The sequence below is a fragment of the Euleptes europaea genome, chromosome 14 (genome assembly GCF_029931775.1).
Source record: "Euleptes europaea isolate rEulEur1 chromosome 14, rEulEur1.hap1, whole genome shotgun sequence".
In the NCBI taxonomy this organism is placed as follows: Eukaryota; Metazoa; Chordata; class Lepidosauria; order Squamata; family Sphaerodactylidae; genus Euleptes; species Euleptes europaea.
In genome coordinates, this window is record NC_079325.1 from 49,251,152 (window position 1) to 49,271,509 (window position 20,358).

General features: G+C 45.6%; 1 protein-coding gene across 1 annotated transcript in view; it reads right to left on the reverse strand.

Moving 5' to 3' along the window:
- COL27A1 (collagen type XXVII alpha 1 chain) overlaps positions 1 to 20,358 on the reverse strand; it is a 349,655-nt gene that overhangs the window by 155,467 nt on the left and 173,830 nt on the right. Inside the window, exons 20-24 of the mRNA XM_056860156.1 lie at positions 16,172 to 16,225; positions 15,779 to 15,832; positions 14,393 to 14,437; positions 11,969 to 12,022; positions 9,362 to 9,406 (exon numbers count right to left, since the gene is read on the reverse strand). Coding sequence (XP_056716134.1) covers positions 9,362 to 9,406; positions 11,969 to 12,022; positions 14,393 to 14,437; positions 15,779 to 15,832; positions 16,172 to 16,225 — 252 coding nt within the window. The remainder of the gene's footprint in view (positions 1 to 9,361; positions 9,407 to 11,968; positions 12,023 to 14,392; positions 14,438 to 15,778; positions 15,833 to 16,171; positions 16,226 to 20,358) is intronic.

Consider the following 20,358-nt stretch of genomic DNA (forward strand, 5'->3'; position numbering starts at 1 on the left):
TTAGGAAAAAGGTTTTTTACAGTAAGAGTTGTTCAACAGTGGAATCAGCTACCTAGGGAGGTGGGGAGCTCCCCCTCACTGGCATTCTTTAGGCAGAGGCTGGACAAGCACTTGTCAGGGATGCTCTAGGCCAGGGGTCGGCAAACTCATTAGTCAAAAGAGCCAAATATCAACAGTACAAAGATTGAGATTTCTTTTGAGAGCTATATTTCTCAAACTTAAACTATATAGGTAGGTACACTGTTTATTAACTGAATAAACTTTAATTAAAGTTTTAAGTCTTAATTAAACTATAGGTACACTGAATAAAACTTGATAATTAAATTGTAAGTCCCTGCCATTTCCCCCTCCCCGTCCGGAGTCCTCGTCTGGAGGCCTGGTCTACCGCCATAAAAGCCTATTGGTAGACCTGGCCTCCGGCTGAGTCCCATTGGGAGGCCAGGTCTACCCATTGGCTTTCTTGGCAGTAGACCTGGCCTCCGGAGGCCCATAGAAGCCAATTGGTAGACCTGGCCTCTGAAGGGGGACTTTTTCCCCTCCTCGGAGTCCAGGTCTACCGCCAAGCAAGCCAGTGGGTAGACATGGCCTCCCAATGGGACTCAGCCAGAGGCCAGGTCTACCAAAGGAAGCCCGCCCTGCCCAACAGCTGATAGGCGGGGGGGCCAGGAACCACCGAGCCGCCCGCCCAGCAATCACGCAGCTAGAGGGGAGGGGAGGCTTTAGCCTCCCAACCATTTAGGGCAAGGGAAAGGGCGACCCAGCCATTCTCTATGGTGGGGAGGGGGAGAGACAGTGCACCCACTTGACCGCTCTCTCTCTCTCTCAGGCGCGCCGGCTCCGCAGCCCGGCTGCTGGCGCGAGCAGGCGCAAGTGCAGGGGCTCCGAACCAAGTTCGGAGAGCCGCACTCAACGGGCCAAAGAGCCACATGCGGCTCTGGAGCCGCAGTTTTGAGACCCCTGCTCTAGGCTGATCCTGCACTGAGCAGGGGGTTGGACTAGATGGCCTGTATGGCCCCTTCCAACTCTACGCAAATCACGGATATATGCTTATTTTATTGTGCCAGACACAACAGGATACTAAAACCCTACCACCTTGCCAACTAAAATGGCACTGAGCCTGCCTCTACTTCACTCAAACAATACTTCTGAGATATTCACATACTTTACAAGATTGTTTCCCCAATAAAAGAAGAATTTCCAAAAGTACATGAAGAATCTGCTAAATTAAAGACGAAGAATTAAAGATGAGCAAAATTAAAGATGAAAAATTCTCAGAATGCAGAATTCTGTGCCCAGCGATGAATTGCATACTGCTGTAGGAATGTAGAATATATACAGCCCAGCATAAACTTATTTTTCTGAGGAAGGCACCTGGTTGGCCACTGTGTGAGCAGACTGCTGGACTTGATGGGCCTTGGTCTGATCCAGCAGGGCTTTTCTTATGTTCTTAACTATGGCTCAGTGGCAGAGCAGGTGGCTTGCATGACAGAAATCCCAGGTCTAGTCCCAGGCATCTCCACTTAAAGGGCCTCACATGCTGGGAAAAGACCTTTTCCCACTTAAGATCCTGCAAAGCTGCTGCTAGGGTTGCCAACAACGTACAGACAGGCAATGCAACCCTGGGGGAGAGGGTAGCTGCGCCTTGGCCAGGGACGGTGCAGTCACAGCACAGCCAGCCGCCTCCTGTGGTTTGCTGTGCTGCGGCCAGCAACCCGACCAGGAAAATACCCCAATACCGTTCATGCCACCCAAAGGGGGAGTTCCTGGGGCGAAAGGGCTTAGGAGCTATGTCAGCCCTGCCCCTGGGAACACCACCTTTGGCACTGGCGAGAGCCCCTACACTGGAGGTATGCTTCCGCAGCAGCTGTGCTGACGCCCATGCATGACACTGCTGCGCTGTTCCCTGGTGCCGGCGTAAGTGGCCCGGTGCTGGTGTAAATGCCCATTTGGATGGTGCAAGTGGCATTTACGCCAGCGCCAAGGCCACGCAGCCTCCAAAGCCCTTTCAACCTCCCCCTTAGGATTGCACTGAAAATGTCCTGCCCCCTCTTTTCGGTCATCAAGTCACATCTGACTTACGGGTGGTTGTCCATTGCCTGCCTCCACATCACACCTTTGGCATTCCTTGAAGGTCTCCCATCCAAATACTTGCCAGGGTCGACCCTGCTTAGCTTCTGAGATCTGACAAGATCAGGCTAGCCTGGGCTATCCGGGTCAGGGCTTTGTCCCTTTATAGCAGAGGCTTCATGTGTGGAAATGGGCAGGTGAAGCTTTTCATGACATGGAGCGAAATTATATCATCTGGTAAATAGCTGAGACTCTCTTTAGAACTCTCTTAAAGGGAAAGGATACTTTTCTCCAGGCTGTAGTTCAGCCTTGCTGCTGCCAGGCAGAGTAAACTAAATAATGAGCTTGGTGGACCAACGGTCTGACTTGGTTTAAGGCAACTTCATAGGTTCCGATGGAAAACTGGAAACTAACTGTGCAAAGGGGAATTTTGCTGTCTATGCCTGCATAATTACTCTCCCTAAGCAGGTCCTCTCATAAGACCAGAAAGGCTCAATGCCGCTTCCAGCTTTTGAGGTACCTAGCCATAATAAAAATATGTTGCACATCAAGAGAAGTGATAAAACTTACCAAATGCCAACAAATTTACAAGTTTTTAAATTTGAGGCTCCCGTCAAGCTTGAGGCTCAGGCCAAAGGACTAGGGTTGCCAGGTCCCTCTTCACCACCGGCGGGAGGTTTTTGGGGTGGAGCCTGAGGAGAGAGGGGTTTGGAGAGGGACTTCAATGCCATTCAGTCCAATTGCCAAAGTGGCCATTTTCTCCAGGTGAACTGATCTCTATAGGCTGGAGATCAGTTGTAATACTGGGAGATCTCCAGCTAGTACCTGGATGTTGGCAACCCTACAAAGGGCCCTTCTTAGGGTTGCCAACCTCCAGGTAGTGGCTGATCTCCCACTATTACAACTGATTTCCAGGCGACATAAATCAGTTCCCCTGGAGAAAATGGCCGCTTTGGCCATTGGACTCTAGGGCATTGAAGTCCCTCCCCTCCCCCAACCCAGCCTTCCTCAGACTCTGCCCTCCAAATCTCTAGGTATTTCCCAACCTGGAGCTGGCAACCCCAGCCCTCCTGGTTGTCCCTCCAGTTGGCCCAGTCCCCACATGTTACCAGAAAGCAGAACTGCACCTCCCCACGTGAGTGGCATTCCTCATCCAGACGTCAACATGAAAAGGAAATATTTCAGTAGGGTGTGTGTGGGAGACACTGGGTGGACATCAGGAAGCGTTCAAGGGTAGACAGATGCCCCTAACCACGTGTGGTGGAGCCACCACATAAGACTATCATGTTAACTGCTCCTTTGAATCAGCACTTAAAAGCCACATTGTTAATCCTGCAATGATCACTGATTCCCAGGAACGTGTTTTCCTTGGACCCGGAGATTGCCCATCTCCAAAAACTCCCAGCAAAATGAGCCAGACAACCATAGTTCTCACCAACAAAGCTGCAGTTGCAAGGAAAAGAGAAAGGAAACACATTTTGATTGCAAAACAGTGCAACATTCTTCTTCTAATGACATAATTGGTAAGGAAATAGAAATTTTCCAGTGTGATATTTCTAGACAGAAACTAATTGACTAAAAAATAATAGTGCTTGGCTTTCATAGCCTCGGACTGGTGGCAGTCAGCGGAGACCAGCTGTGTTTTCTTTTCTTACATTTCTTACTCAGGGAATGCCTGGAGTGGATCTGAAGATCAACAGTGACAAATGGTATTTCATCTTTCCCCAAAAGTTCAAATAGCGTGTTGTCTACCTGTTCTTATTTTTAGCACAACTACAACTCGAGGGTTAACGTCTATTGATGATGGGACTGCACCTCCCCTAATATTGGCCTTTTATGCAGGGATGTTTCCTTGTGGTCACCCCCAGCAATCGGGGCTTCCTTTTGATTATGCATGCCTTTTCTGGCCATCAGAGGTTGCCTCGCTCTCCCTGCACGTTTTGCCTGTGTTTTCCAGGTGGTTTTAGCCAGAATCTGGAGCACGTGGGCAAAACACACGGGAAGAGCGAGGCGACTTCTGATGGGCGGAAAGGGTATGCATAATCAAAAGGAAGCCCCGAAGCAGTCAGCAGGGGTAACCATGGGGAAAAGTTCCTGCATAAAAGGCCAATGTCTTCTCGTACCCAAATGTACACTGGAACATATGAAACGGCCTTATACCAAATCAGACCATTGGGCAGAGTACTGTTCTGATAGAATTTACAATTTAGAGACATTATCTCACATTTTACAATGTGAAGGAATTGGTCATTTGTGACCTTGGCCTAAGATCACATGACCTTTGGTTGTTCTACAACAGGACTTAAAGGACTTTACAAGATGTATTAGTTGTTCTTCATGTTAAAGTTCTTCATGTTAAAGTGGTTTCAAACCATTCCTTGTTCAAACAATTCCTGTTCCTTTTTCTGTGCGCCCAGAAATATTACACTGGCAGCAGCTCTCCAGGAATTCAGGCAACATGGAGGTCATTCCCAACAGCTGCTAAGAATCTTTGATTGGCCATGCCACTCATTCACCCAGGGATCATCTGCATTTCGAGAATGAGCTCTACCACTGAACTACACCTAGGTTTACAAACTCTGGGTTGGGAAATTCCTGGAGATTTGGGGTTGGAGTCTGGGGAGTGGGGGGTTGGATGCCATAAAGTCCACCCTTCAAAGGAGCCGTTTTCTCCCGTTGTATCTCAGGGAGACTTCCTGGCCCCACCTAACTACAGCATCTCCTTTGACATATGAAGCTAACTTATACTGACTCAAACCACTGGAGCAACTACCGCATTTATTTATTAACAAAATTTATATCACACCTTTCTGCTCCCATAAGGTCCACCAAGGTGGCCAACATTGCAAAACAGACATGATAAAATCCACTTTAAAAACCATTAAACTCACCCCCAAACACACATAATTAAAACAAATTAAAAATAGAAACATTCAAAGGCATAAAAGCACCAATTAAAACATTGGTCAGGAAGGAGGTATGACGGAGGGAATGCCAAAAAACAAAAAAGGAAGACCTGAAAGGAAGACTAGGTTTCCCCCCCCCCCCAAGTACCATCAAGAAAAAGAAGGGGGAGTCATCTTACATCCACATACAAATTACAAGCACGTAATACCTTTTTGTGAATACATTTTTTAACAGAGACCATCTTAAATTCAGGGTCATCTTTCTTTTGAGAAAGTACAGTAGCTCAGCAGTGTTTTCTTAGACAGGCAGTAATTCTCCGGGGTATCATGGAAAGAAAAACCTGCTTCCTCAGCTCCTTTTAGCTGGAGATCAGGGACTGAGACTTCTGCATGCAAAGCAAAGGCTCTGCTGAAGCGTGCCAGCCTCCAGGTGGGACCTGGGGATCCCGCAGAATTACAGTTCATCTCCAGATTACAGAATCAGTTCTCCCTTAGAAAATGGATGCTTTGGAGGGTGGTCCTTATGGCATTGTACCCTACTGAGGTCCCTGTCCTGCCTAGGCTCCATCCCCAAATCTGCAGAGTTTCCTAACCTGGAGTTGGCAACCCAACCAAGACCTGGCAACCCTACCTCTGCTGGAGGACCTCTGATTTAAACCGTAAAGATATGAGACTGGTCTCCAGTTCTTAGCAAATGACTGATGTGATTAGAAATACTGTTCCTGTCATAGCAGAAAAAATAGGCATGAGTACAAAAAAAAAAAAGATCTTGCAATCGAAGCCAAGCACAATTCTCAGGCTGACAAGGAAACCCTCGCTCAACTGTACTTTGGATGTCTTTGGCTGGCATGAGAGAAACAATCTCCAGAGAGGGATGTAGTATAAGAAGAAGAGACTACAGAACTACAGAAGAAGAAGAAAAGCAGATTTAAAGCAAAAACTAACCAGACAGAACTCCATCACCAAGCACACAGTAACCTCCCTGGACAGAATATAGAGCCCTCGGCCAAAAGCTGAGTCGGTCTCAGTCCGTCTTGCCATAAACACCTCAATTTGCTCCATGTGGTCATGTGGGAATAAGGAAAATGTTTCCCAGGCTTCAAAGCTGAAAAATGCTCGAGGGATTTAACAGTTGCAAGCGAGCATGAAGAGGACGTGTGCTTGTTTCATGTTCTGTCTGTGGTTCCACCTCAGGCCAACAGGGAAGAATGCCTTCCTCCTGCCCTCTGCATTTCTCCACCACAGAATTGTCCAATATTACAGTCCAGTAGAGTTTGTCCCAATGACTCCCATAAGGCAATTATCATGGGAGCTTTGCACATGGGCATTTGATTTCCTGGGGGGGAATAAGAGCTGCACCATGACTGAATCTGAAAGGTCCTTTATTTCAAAGAGATTTTTAAAAATCACACTTACTGAGTTTGATTTATTCATTTTTTGACATTTCCCATAGTGGATCATGGGGACATGTCATTGCACGAGGCTTGATGCAGGCTTTTAGTTCAAGGAGGGAAATTCAAAGAGAGTTTATAAACATATGACACCAGCTTGTGCTATCCTCTATACTTTTAAAAGGAGGTGCCAGGATCATCTGATGTCACAGAACCTATGTCCACTAAAATGAATCCCCTCTGATCCAGATGTTCATATATCTGGCCATTTTGTTATGGACATATGAAGTGGCCTTAGCTCAGTGCTTTCATGAGTGAGTCCATCCAGGGTCTTCCCCAACATGTACTACCCAAGATCCTTTAACTGGACATTAAAGGGCTGAATCTGGAACCTCCAACATGCAAAGCAGATGTTCTGCCATTCAACTATGGCCTATCCTATGTTCAGTGCAACACCACTGCTGGGATTTCTTAACGCAGGGGAGCAAACTTTGCCAGCTTCATCTGACAAGAAGGCTGTAGCCCATTTTCATCTAGACTCAGGCGTATTCACCACTATCCACACTTTAAAAATAATAATAATAACTTGACGTCAAAAGACTGTAAAGAGGGGGCTAAATGCAAGTCACATGAACACATGAAAGCCGCCTTATACTGAATCAGACCTCTGGCCTATCGAGTTCAGTATTGTCTGCTGTGGTGGAGAGCAGCAAGCCAGGGTCTCCGATACAGGTCCTTCACATCACCTGCTACCTGATCCTTTTCACTGGAGATCCTGGTGCTTGAGTGTGGGACTTTTTGCATACAAAGCAGATGCTCTACCACTGAGCTAGAGCCCCAGCCCCACAAAACATCCTGGATGAAGGAATTCCAGAGTTTAGGGGAAGCCACTGAGAAGCCCTCTGTGAAGGTCTCCATTAAATGCATTGCTATCAATCCAGAATTTTTAGTAACCACTTTGACTGAGAAGGAGAAGCAACCTTCTTCCAAAGCCAAGCCCAGGCAAACTTTGCTGCAATCAGTATATTCAGCATTAAAAGCCTACTTTCCAGCTGACAGTTTGCCATTTAAAATAAAAAATAACTATACCAAACTGAATTTGCTCCCTGCCTTATGTTATGGCCCTGACCTGGATGGCCCAGGCTAGCCTGATCTCGTCAGATCTCAGAAGCTAAGCAGGGTCAGCCCTGGTTAGTATTTGGATGGGAGACCACCAAGGAATACCAGGGTTCTGTGCAGAGGAAGGCACTGGCAAACCACCTCTGTTAGTCTCTTGCCATGAAAACCCCAAAAGGGGTCGCCGTAAGTTGGCTGCGACTTGACGGCCCTTTACACACACACACGCACACACACTTATGGCATGAACAACGTGATTAGATTATGCCTTTCATTAAATAAGATTATGCCTCTCATCTTCCAATATAAAGTGTCAGTAATGCCCTTCCACTCTATACATTGGACAAACAGGTCAGTCCCTACACAAAAGAATAAACTGATGTAGATCTGACATTAAAATAAACACAACAATCAAAACCCACTGGGAGAACATTTTAATCTTCCAGGACATTCCATTACTGACCCAAGAGTGGCAGTCCTCAAACAGATATTTCAAGGGTAGATTACAATCCGAGTCTGCCGAATTTAGAGTTCATTCACAAATTCAGAAGAACGGACCCTCTGCCCAGATGAATAGGGACAAAGGATTCTTATCACACTACAGATGTTAATTTTCTGCCCCAAAGCATTTCCGCCCTGCTCTAATCAAGCTGATCACATTTTGCATTCTACCTTTGCACTCTGACTCCATTCTCTGCAGCACCTCTCCCATCTTCTGACTGGGATATAAGGGCTCAGAGATCTCCATTCCCACTTGTATCTGAAGAAGGGAGCTTTGACTCTCATAAGTTCATACTCCGATAATCTTGTTGGTCCCAAAGGTGCTATTGGACTAGAATCTAGCCTCCTCGCAGTTTCACCACATGTATTCAGACACTACACATCTCATCCAACTTTTTCAACATATATGAATATGTGTATTTAGCATCATATTTGAACACATGAACACGTGAAGCTGCCTTATACTGAATCAGACCCCTGGTCCATCAAAGTCAGTATTGTCTACTCAGACAGGCAGCAGCTCTCCAGGGACTCAGGCTGAGGTCTTTCCCATCACCTACTTGCCTAACCCCTTTAACTGGAGATGCCAGTGATTGAACCTGGGACCTTCTGCATGCCAAGCAGATGCTCTACCACTGAGCCACAACCCCTCCCAAGTAAAATCTCTGCCAAGTCAAATACCATTGATACGGGCAGCCCAATCCTGAAGGGGGGCCAGATCCGCAGCGGCCGAGAATGGCGCAACTACGCCACCTCCTCAGAGGTTTTCTGGCCGCCGCAGAGGCAAAAAAAAAAAAGTTAAAAAAAGAAAAAAAGGGGGGGATCCCCCATTGCCTCCAGTGTTTCAGTTTGAGTGCTACACCGGCCGTGGCAATGCAGCACTTCTGGGGGTAAACCCAAAAGGGACATAATCTTTTTAAAAAATCTTTAAAGATGTATTCACTTTTTTACCAGTGATCTCCAGGGCGGTTCTTGATAGTCTAAAACAACGCAAGAGACATGGCTTCAAATGGAATATAGCAGGTGGTGGTTTCAGTTTGAGTGCTAAAGCGGCCAGGGTTTGAGCACTAAGATGTTTTTACTAGGTTGTTGCAAATTGTCATTTATTGTGATTTGAAGGATGAGTAGTTTAGACAATGCTGTTTTATTGGGCTTTGGCTTTATTGATCAGTGCTTTGCTAGCCAAGAAAGAAAGGCAGGAAGTTGACTTTTTCAATCAAATACATTAGAATAATAAGTAAAATAACGACAGTATTTTAAAATCCATTGACAACTAGGGACACATAAAGCAATTTTTGGCACAAAACACAGCCCACTGCTGGAAAATAACCAGACTAAGAAGAGACATAGAACTGACCAAATGAAACCAAAGTTATTTACCTGCTCACCAACTTTTCCTGGCCGGCCTGGATTCCCTGGTTCACCCTGAATGGAGATGGAGAATTATAACAGAACATCACTATGTCCATTAGTAAAGAGAGTGCCTCCTAATCTGATCATGAAATCAGCAAAACCAGACCACCCACAGACAAGAGGCTCAGGCACAAGAGAAAATATGACTTTGTAGATTATTCAAAACAAAACAAAATGCAAATAATGCTTTGGTGCAGACTGAATATGATCCCAGGAGCTTACACCATCCTGAAAGGGAAAATTTTGGAGGGTCGATTTGCAAATTGCTCCCCGTCCAGCGATCCTCTACAAGTTCCTGACTAGTGTTAGCTATTTATACAGCAGATTCCTCAGTATTCTACAACTTTGCCATTTATACAGCAGATTCCTCAGGATTGTACCACTTTGTTTCTGCACTCAAAATAAACGTGTGAAGGAAGAGGGAAGTGGTCATGTTCATGGAGGAGAGGGATATTCATGGCTACCAGTAAAATGTATACTAGTCATGATGCATACCTTTTCTCTCTAGAATCAGAGGAGCATGCCTATTATACTAGGTGCTGTGGAACACAGGCAGGATAATGCCGCTGCAGTTGTCTTGTTTGTGGGCTTCCAGAGGCACCTGGTTGGCCACTGTGTGAACAGATGGCTGGACTTAATGGGTCTTGGTCTGATCCAACATGGGTTTTCTTATGTTCTTATGTTTAAGTCTGGATTATTCCTGTTTCACACATGACTTGTCCATGGCATCACAGGACTGGTCCGATCAAGTTCAAAGCTAAATTCCTTATTCCCAAGGTTTGAATACTCTCTATGAAAGGAGCCCAGTAGCGCAGAGTGATAAGCTGCAGTACTGCAGTTCAAGCTCTGCTCATGACCTGAGTTTGATCCTGATGGAAATAGGTTTCAGGTAGCCAACTCATGGTTGACTCAGCCTTCCATCCTTCCGAGGTTGGTAAAATGAGTACCCTTGCTAGGGGTAAAGTGTAGATGACTGAGGAAGGCAATGGCAAACCACCCAATAAACACAGTCTGCCTAGTATGTCAGGATGTGACGTCACCCCATAGGTCAGTAATGCACAGGGGACTACCTTTACCTTTATGAAAGGATAATGGGTCAATGACATTTCATATATGTCAATTAAAGGGTTAACCTCATCCTCTTCCCTAAACAGTAAGTTCCAGTAAGTCGTTTTGCTTCAATGGCAGAGGAGCTCTTCCTGGGGATATTGTTTGCAAAGGGATCCGCTTTTCTACACAACCAGTGTCACCCTGGGGCCACTTCACAAAGCAGATCAATTTCCTCCATGTTTACTGTATGTCCACATGGTATGTGCATTTGCAAACCTCTGGTGGATATTTTCTAGGGAGCTGCAGCCACTCGTGAATGCCACATATAGCGCCATGGGTTCAAGATCTCCTCTTCAAATATTATAGTGCTTATCACAAGACATACAATATATACATTGGTAACAGCTCAACCAAATCCATCATGGAAAATAATGCTTTGAATGGATTATAACCTAAATAAAGCAGTCAGTTTAAAATTTACAAGCTAATCCTGGTTTAGAGATGCATGCCGGCTTTTCTTTTTCTGTTTGCAGTGGCCTCCAGAGGCAGAACAAGGGATAAAATTATGGTTGTCAATTCAGACATCCTATCAAACCATAGTTTATATAATCCATGTTTTTTCCAATTAATGTGATTCCTGATTGTCGTTTGCCAGCCAAAACATAATTTGGTTAATTCAGTAACCATCTCCAAGCAATAGCAAATTGCTTCAAACCACGGTTCCCGATTCTGCTTCGCTGGCCAGCTGCAAGCCATGGTTTGCTATTTCCGACACCATGGTCTGACAGCTATAAGCCTTAGTAAATTATTGGCCTTCTGGGGCAGAAGAAACATCACTTTTATACTTTGTACAGCTCCTAGCACTCTACGCATTACTGCCTGACCTGTTGAAGAGCAGAAGAAATGCAAGCTAGCTGCAAGCAAGCAAGCATGAGGGGCAAAGGACATGGGAGATGGGGGCTAAGCAGAGCATCCAATTAGCACAGCATTAACACAGGATGTCTGGTGGAGGGGGGTCTTGGAGCAACAACAGCTGTGTTCTCTCAGATGCTGCATAGCATGATTACAGATGGTCTGTTAGGACTGACTTGTCCTTTGTGGATTTTAAGAATTGCATTTTTATCTCTGGGAAGAATGGGGAGGGAGGGAAACATGCCCTGGAACTATTCTGCATCCAATTAGACAGCAGGGAGAGATGGGTGGCTGTTGCTGTTTTGGGACAGAAACTCAGAGAGAGGTTCATGGAAAAAAGGGGGGAGTGGAGATTTCAAAAGAGGATCATGCTGGTTAATAATAAAACTCTGTGGTTTCAAAAAATATGTGCCATCATTCTTTCTACCACAGAAACCGCACTGAGACGGAATTTCCAGAGCAAAAAAGCAGAAAGGAGAGCAAAAATTGTTGGTGGAAGCAACGGCTTCAGATCCCATGGCATGTTAACCGAAGCGACAGAATTTTAACATCCCATTTCTCCCCCCCCCCCCAAGCTTGTCTTTCAGGTTAAACCTGACCTCTTCTTTTTACCTTTAAGCCATCAGGACCCGGTTTTCCTGGAAAGCCCTTCCTGCCAAGTGGACCCTGAAAAAGTCACAAACACAAAGGAAGAAAATCTAATAAGCGGCCGACCAAATTAAGGCCAAGGGGGAAAAAATGTACAGAAATCATTACAGAGGATGTCAATCTCTGCAGCTGCCTCAGGTTGTGCAAGACAATTCAAGATGGTGGCGTCAGTGGAAAACTGAGGTGGTCAAAATGAGCCTAAGGAGGCCCCTGCCAATGTCCACTCTCATATGTAGACAATACGTGTGATCCATCAGTTGAAGGCAATGAGCTGGGTGCAGAAAACGTCTACGCTTTTCTACAGTCAGCTAATTGCCTGCCACTAATTGCTACCCACGAGTCCCATGGCGCAGAGTGGTAAACTGCAGTACTGCAGTCAAAAGCTCTGCTCACAACCTGAGTTCAATCCCGATGGAAGTCAGTTTCAAGGTTGACTCAAGGTTGACTCAGCCTTACATCATTCTGAGGTTGGTGAAACGAGCACCCAGCTTGCTGGGGGTAACGTGTAGATGACTGGGGAAGGCACTGGCAAGCCACCCCGTAAACATCTGCCTAGTAAACATCGGGATGTGATGTCACCCCATGGGTCAGGAATGACCCGGTGCTTGCACAGAGGACTACTTTTACCTTTTTCATGGCTACTCATCTGAGCAATACAATGTCTGATATGGACACACACAAAAGTCTATAGCACTTACTTCTATTGCGAAACAAATATAAAAAAGGATCTATGCTGAGTATAACCAAGGTAATACATCAGCACAAATGGCTAAATAAATACAAACACACTGGTCCAATTCTCTATTGTATACCTGTTGGGAAGATTGTAGCTACATGTCTCCCTACTATTGCAACATTGGTTAAAGGAAAGGCTGATGAAATTCGTACATGAACGGCAGAATGATCTAGATATCCCATTCCTTTTCTCTATGCTCTTAGAGGACTCCGACCCTCAGCATACTTATTTTGTTGCTCGTTTTTTGGAGGCGGCAGAGAAGAGATGAAGGGAGGTGTTTTTAGAGATGGGTCTTATTTAAGTTTTAAGGTTTTATTGTTCAAGACCTTGGTCTAAGAACAGGAGAAAAGAGACAGAGTGAATCCCTTTTCTCTACGTTAACACTGGAATTACACCTACCTCTTCATGTGACTCCAGTGATGTTGCTGCCTTCTTTTGAACTTGTTTCTCTACTATATGGACTATGACTTTTACATTACCAACGTTTAATTGTTTTCCTAGTCCATATTGCCATTGGAATGCATTTAACTATGTGTAACATAGAATATTAGAGTACATGGTTTACTTGGCACACCCCATTGACCTGCATTTGTTATTTCACAAGGTACTTTCATGTGTCTGAGCATATGTTATGAGATATTAGTAATATCATTATTATTGGTAGCCATTGCCTGGATGTTCTCCAGCATGTTTATATTTATTTAGCTGTATATGCTGATGTTTGCACTTACATCTTTTAAAAAAAAATTTATTGGGGGGGAAACAATGACAATAACAACTTAAAAAAGCAGAATTACTGACAGTCTTCATAAGTTTGCACTTACTTCTGTGACAAGGAAAATGTGAATATATGAAGCTGCCTTATACCGAGTCCACTGATCCATCCTAGCTCAGTACGGTTTACTTTGACTGACAGCCGTCCTCAGAGAAAGGTCTGCTTCCTGCAGTCCTTTTAACTGGGGCCTTCTACACCCACATCACATGCTCTGCTACCGAACCCTATCCTATCCCAGAGAATGACAAGATGCGTTTTGGTTTTCTGCTGATGGAAGCAGCCATCTTCCAGATGTTCCACGTCAAGATGTTAATTAACACATAGAAAATCAAATGGAAACTCTTTCCAAATATGAAGTCAGCATGCCAGCTTGCAAGAACCCAAGTCTACATTGGAGAACCACTCCATTTTCTTTTGTAGGGTTATAGAGGCATGAATGGATGGAAGCCTGTTCCTAAAATGTCTAAAGGATCCATAATCCAGATCCAAAATCCTGAACAGCTGTTTCAAGCTTTTTGCTGGTTGGCATTTTCTATTAAAAGTAATAAAAGACAGATTTTTTTTAAAGTCAGCTCAGCAACACATTCCTGACAGCCAGTTGAATTTCACAACTTCACAAATCTCTAGACAAGACCTTGTAGACAAGGGAATCAGACAGGTCTCTCACTGTTTCAGAGATAAAATTTTGATTTGGCTTGTTGTGACATCTGAAGAGCTGGGAGTGGGGCGAGAGGAGAAGTTATCAGAACTAAATCTGAGCACTAAAGACACTCGTCAGAGTCAGCAGCAACCAAAAGAAGGAGGGGAGTTTGGATCACTGTGCATTCCCAAATGCACCATCCCCAAAAGCTGCAGTGCACGCACGCACGTATCTTACCTCCAGCCCTGGAATTCCAGGTGGTCCTACAGGCCCTTCATCACCCTGAGGAGCACACAGAACCTGGATGTTAGAGTGAGCTGCAGAGACTACTAGATATAGACAAGTACAGACTTTCTCTACCACTTAAGGAAGACTCAAACTGGCCATAAAGGCTAGAAACTTGCCAGCGTGGTGTAGTGGTTAAGAGCAATGGTTTGGAGCGGTGGACTCTGAACTGGAGAACTGGGTTTGATTCCCCACTCCTCCACAAGAGCAGTGGAGGCTAAACTGGTGAACCGGGTTAGTTTCCCCACTCCTACGCATGAAGCCACCTTGTGCTAGTCACAGCTCTCTCAGCCCCACCTACCTCACAGGGTGTCTGTTGTGGAGAGGGGAAGGGAAGGTGACTGTAAGCCAGTTTGAGTCTTCCTTAAGTGGTAGAGAAAGTCGGCATATAAAAACCAACTACTACTCCTCCTCCAAAAAGTAAAAGAAAAAAGAGGCTGAAATACCTAATTATCATATCTTGTACCAAGAAATCAGATTCTATGCATTCTTAATAGGACCACAGACAAAGAATACATAAACCCCTGACTCTGCAAAATACTGTGGAGGCCTGTCTGAGTTGAAGATTTTCCAATTTAAAATACTCAGTTGGCACAACTTGGAAAAGCTTTGTCTGAGATTCTAGAGAGACACTGCAACAGAAAATATTAAAGATTTTCCACTTTAAAATTTTCAATTGGCACTGGATCAAAACAATGAGTTGGATCACCTTCCTTTTCAGGAAAGGCTAAAGAGTCTGGGGTTTTTTGGTTAGCAAAAAGGCATGAGAAGGAGGGAAGATGAAGGAGGTTTATAAATTCGGAATGAATAGAAAGAGTGTTTCCCCTCTCAAAAAACTAGAATTCAGGATCACCCAAATAAATTGATGAGTGGTAGGATACAGGACAGACAAAAAGTACTTCTTCACAGTATGCAAAATGAAATTCACCGCAAAAAGACATGGCAGTGGCCACTGGCTCAGACAGTTTTAAAAGGGGACTACACAAATGCACAGACAAGAGGTCTCTCAATGGTTATTCTCTTTAGCCATCACAGCTAATAACCATCGAGAGACCTCTTGTCTGTGAATCGAAGTTCAATAGCGCTTTACCTCTGAATAACAGCTGCTGGCATGCGAAAACAGGAAGGTTTTGCCCTTTGAGTGCCAGGACAGGCTTCCCTGGAGGCATCTCTTTTGCCACTGTGGAAAGCAGGATCCTGGACTAGATGAAACATTGGTTTGATCCAGCAGGGCTCTGCTTGTGTTCTTACATACAGACTCAATCTAAGGCACGTAGGGCGGGCATCTTGAAGCAGCCCAGGAAGATGCAGCTTTAGTATTTTCTGCTAACTTCTCACCTCTTGGCCAACTTGTCCCCTTGGGCCAGGTAATCCCCGTGCGCCAGGCTTCCCCTACGACAGATGAGAAGAAGTTCAGAAACAAGAGAAATGCACAAGCTATTGAGGGCCCATTGAAGCACGGAGAAACGATCGCTTGCCAGCGCGTGCTGCCATGGGACGCTGTCCAACGTCAACTCTGATGCAGAAAAAAAAACCCCACTCCGGCGCTTGGAGGCATCTCAATACAAACAAATCCTTAAAACCAGAAATTTGGCCAGAAGTATCCACAGGGATCTCCAGGGGTTTTTCTCTCCTCTCGACTGCCTCCCTCCAAGCCTCCTTTCTTGGTTCCTGTGTTTTCATTGGCTCTGGCCCACTCGACGCAACGTCTGGTTTCTCCGCACTGCTCACCTTAATGCCTTCAGGTCCGTTTTGTCCTGGTGGGCCAATGTCGCCTGGGAAGCCCTAAAGAACATTGGACAGAAAGGAGGACACTTGAGTGACAAGGCCATGCAGCAGAAACTTCACAATGCCAGACTTTTGAAGAATCAGCCAGCAGTATGGGGCCAGCACCGGGGGTGGCATGGTTGAGTACTACCAAAGCCCACTCCCTGGAAGAGTGCCCAGCCCAAAAGAGAAATGTTACATCCATCTCCCATTTCCCAATCCAATGGGTGAACGTCTGGCAACTCTGGTGGAGACAGGGCACAAGAGAAGCGCACTTGGCTACTTTCTCCAAGCACCCATCCCAATCGGCGCAAAGGCCCTTGCAACATTGCAGGGGCTTCTTGGGTGATTCCCCCCACCCCATTTTCTGGCAGGAGCAGAACAGTAATTCTTTTGTGCTCCTTTTAGTCCTGGTGGCGCCAATGAGGAATGCGAGAAAGTCACACTCCATTTCCTCCAGCGCAGCCATGGCGAGGAGGGAGTGACGGCCATGATGTGGGGGGAAAGTGAGGAAAACAACAGCCAGGTTTGATGGGGAGGGAGCAACGATCCAGGCCCCACAGGTAGCCTGGTTACAAGGGGATGGAGTAGGGTTGCCAACCTCAGGGACTAGCTGGAGATCTGCTATTACAACTGATCTTGGCATCTTGGTCATCTTCTGGGCATGAAGTAGGGGTCACTGGGGGTGTGGGGGGAGGTAGTTGTGAATTTCCTGCATTGTGCAGGGGTTGCACTAGATGACCCTGGTGGTCCCTTCCAACTCTATGATTCTATTCCAGCTGATAGAGATCAATTCACCTGGAGAAAATGGCCGCTTTGGCAAGTGGACTCTATGGCATTGACGCCCCTCTCCTCCCCAAACCCGCCCTCCTCAGGCTCCACCCCAAAAATCTCCAGGTATTTCTAAACTTGGAGTTGGCAACCATAGTCTGGAAAGGGCCGCAACTAACCCTATTGGTGTGTTCTGGAATTCTGGCAGAGATCCAAAAGCAGTTCTGATTTTTAAAAGTAGCAGGGTAATACCAGGGTTTAGCCCATAGTATTTCTCTTCCAAGCTTGGCTTCACACACAAAGGAGTGAGGCAGCAGAGGACACTACTTCAAACCGACACTACTTCAGAGGACACTGCTTCAGACTGCAGACAGGAGGTCACATGTATTAATGTTCCAGGATGTAGAAAAGAGACCTGCTCAAATCTTTCTCCCTGGTGTGCTAGATTTTTACATTCAATGAGGTCCTTCGCTGCAGAGCAAGGGCCACAAGTTGCTCTGCACACTCCCAAAATCCTAGCAAGGCCATGGGGTGGTGGTGGTCTTTTTAATTTCATTACTGCATAGTGCCTCATCTGATTGTGCAGGCACTTTTCGAAATTACAAAGATTACTGTCGTTATTAAATAGGAGAACATCCTTAAGTATCCTGACACCTAACATACGTAGTTGTTTTATACTGCCAGACTGCTTATTAATTTATAACATTTCATGCCACCTTTCCATGCAAGGTAGGGTCCCCAAGGCAGCCAACAACCAAAAGCATTAAAACTGGCTTTAAAAATATATACACTTAAAACAAAAGCAACATTAAACAAAACACTTAAACAGGAAGGAGAGTCAGTGAACGAACGGCAAGCAAAACAGAAAAGGCGTCACCCGCTGGTGGAAGACAATGATAGAAGGGAACAGACGAATCTCCCTGGGTAGGAATTCCATAGTTTTGGTGCCACAACTGAGACCGCCCTTTCTCGTGTTATCACTGATGTAGTCTCAGATTACGGGGATACACATGAACACATGAAGCTGCCTTATACTGAATCAGACCCTTGGTCCATCAAAGTCAGTATTATCTACTCAGACTGGCAGCAGCTCTCCAGGGTCTCAGGTAGAGTTCTTTCACATCACCTACTTGCTTAGTCCCTTTAACTGGAGATGCCGGGGACTGGACCTGAGGCAGGATGGTGCTGCTGCAGTTGTCTTGTTTGTGGGCTTCCTAGAAGCACTTGGTTGGCCACTGTGTTAACAGACTGTTGGACTTGATGGACCTTGGTCTGATCCAGCATGGCTTTTCTTATGTCCTTCTGCATGCCAAGCAAATGCTCTACCACTGAGCCACGGCCCCTCCCTGAAGCAGGGACCCTGAAGATGACTGTAATGGGTGGGCAGGTTCATATGGGAGTAGGCAGTCCTTAAAATATGCAAATCCCAAGATTTGCAGGGCTTTAAAGTTCAGTAGGAGCACCTTCAATTGGGCCTAGAAGCAAACTGGAAGCCAGTGCAGGTAAAACAGAACTGGAATGCTATGGTCCCTTCCAACTGCAGCTTCCTGTTTATCTTGTCTAACCAGGATGGGGAGGGCTCAGAGGCAGAGCATCTGCTTGGCATGCAGAAGGTCCCAGGTTCAATCCCTGGCATCTCCTGTTGAAAGGACCAGGCAGTAGGTGATGTGAAAGACCTCTGCCTGAGACCCTGGAGAGCCACTGCCAGTCAGAGTAAACCCCCTAGCACTACTTCAGTTAGGGTGGGATCAAGCTAAGTCAACTATAAACCAAAGGGTTAAAGATATCAAGCGACAAGTAGATCTAGCAAGAGTGCCCCTATTTATGGCTCCCCCCACACTCCAAATTTATCCTTGCACCGACAGCCTATATCCGTTATTTAGGAGGGCTTTTACCTTGGCTAGGTACGCTGCCTTACCCTCTGCTATGTTAGAGGGGAAATTCAAGAAGATACCCAGGGCAGAGAGACTATGCCCCTGCAAATCCAGGGATTTAGAAACCACTGAACATGTTCTCCTGAACTGTAACTTTTACACTATACCCCGTTCTAAGTTTATTGAGCCTCTCATACTGAGAATGGGACCCGACAGGGAAAGAGAAAAAATAGAAAAGCTCCTACAAGGAGATAATCCCTCAATCACCTCTCAGGTAGCAAAATTTTGTATGGCTGCAATGAAAATTTGTTGCCACAGTCTTAGTCCAAATGGCAGATGTAACTTGGATGTTATTTATTTTATTATTTATTTATTTATTAAGTGACTTAAGACTCGGACTGTAAACCTTTGTCGGTACGACCATTTTAGTCCATGTATCTTGTTTGATCTGGCCAAGGGCCGCAAATAAACTATCTATCTATCTATCTATCTATCTATCTATCTATCTATCTATCTATCTATCTATCTATCTATCAGAGTAAACAATACTGACCTTGATGGACCGAGGGTCTGATTCAGTATAAGGCAGCTTCATGTGTTCATGTGATTGCTTCAGACTAAGGACTTTCTTAGCTGCCTCCAAAGTTCATTTTAACTGTAGGTGTAAGTTGCTGAGCCTAGGACCCACCATGTGCAAACCACTTGCCCTACCATGGCCCCCCAAAGCATAGGAATGAATGCAGAGTTCTCATAATGGAAGGAAGGAAGCAGTGGAGTCCCGCCAGGATCAGCGCTGGCACCTGTGCTATTTATTTTGTATTATGTAACATTATGTATTTTGGTTGTGAGCAGTGTAATGGTCAAGTTTGCAAATGATACCAAACCATTTAGGATAATGGAAACCCAAGGCAGATTATGGTCTTTTATGCATGACTGTTTCATTCGCCGTCACCCCTCTGTCAACTTCAGGTCTTTGTGCTGATCATGGATGCTGTTTCTGGCTTTCAGAGGTCGCCTCGCTCTCCCCCCCTCCGTTTCCCCACGTTTTGGCTCGTGTTTTCAGAGACCTTTTTCATCTCGAATTTGAAAACATGGGCAAAATGCGGGGAAAGGCAGGAAGAGAGTGAGGGGACATCTGACGGTCAGAAACAGCACGCATAACTATCGGAAGTCACTGGAGGAGTGACGGCGAGTGAAACAGCCATGCATAAAAGACCTATGAATAGCTTTGGAAGGGCCTCTTTAAATTGGATGAAACAGCATCAGGGGAGAGCCTCATCCTCTGTGTCCAGGATCCTGAAAAAGGCTGCTGGGCTAGATGGACCACTGGTCCAATATAGCAGAACTCTTCTCATGTTCACGCTGCTCTTCCAGAGGTTCAAACTGCTAGCTATGATCATTTTCAACATGAGGTGCCAAGAACCTGGGACCTTTTGTCAGCCAAACCATGTGCTCTACCCCTAAGCCGTGGCCCTTCGCCATCCTCTTGGTCACCAATCCTCATTT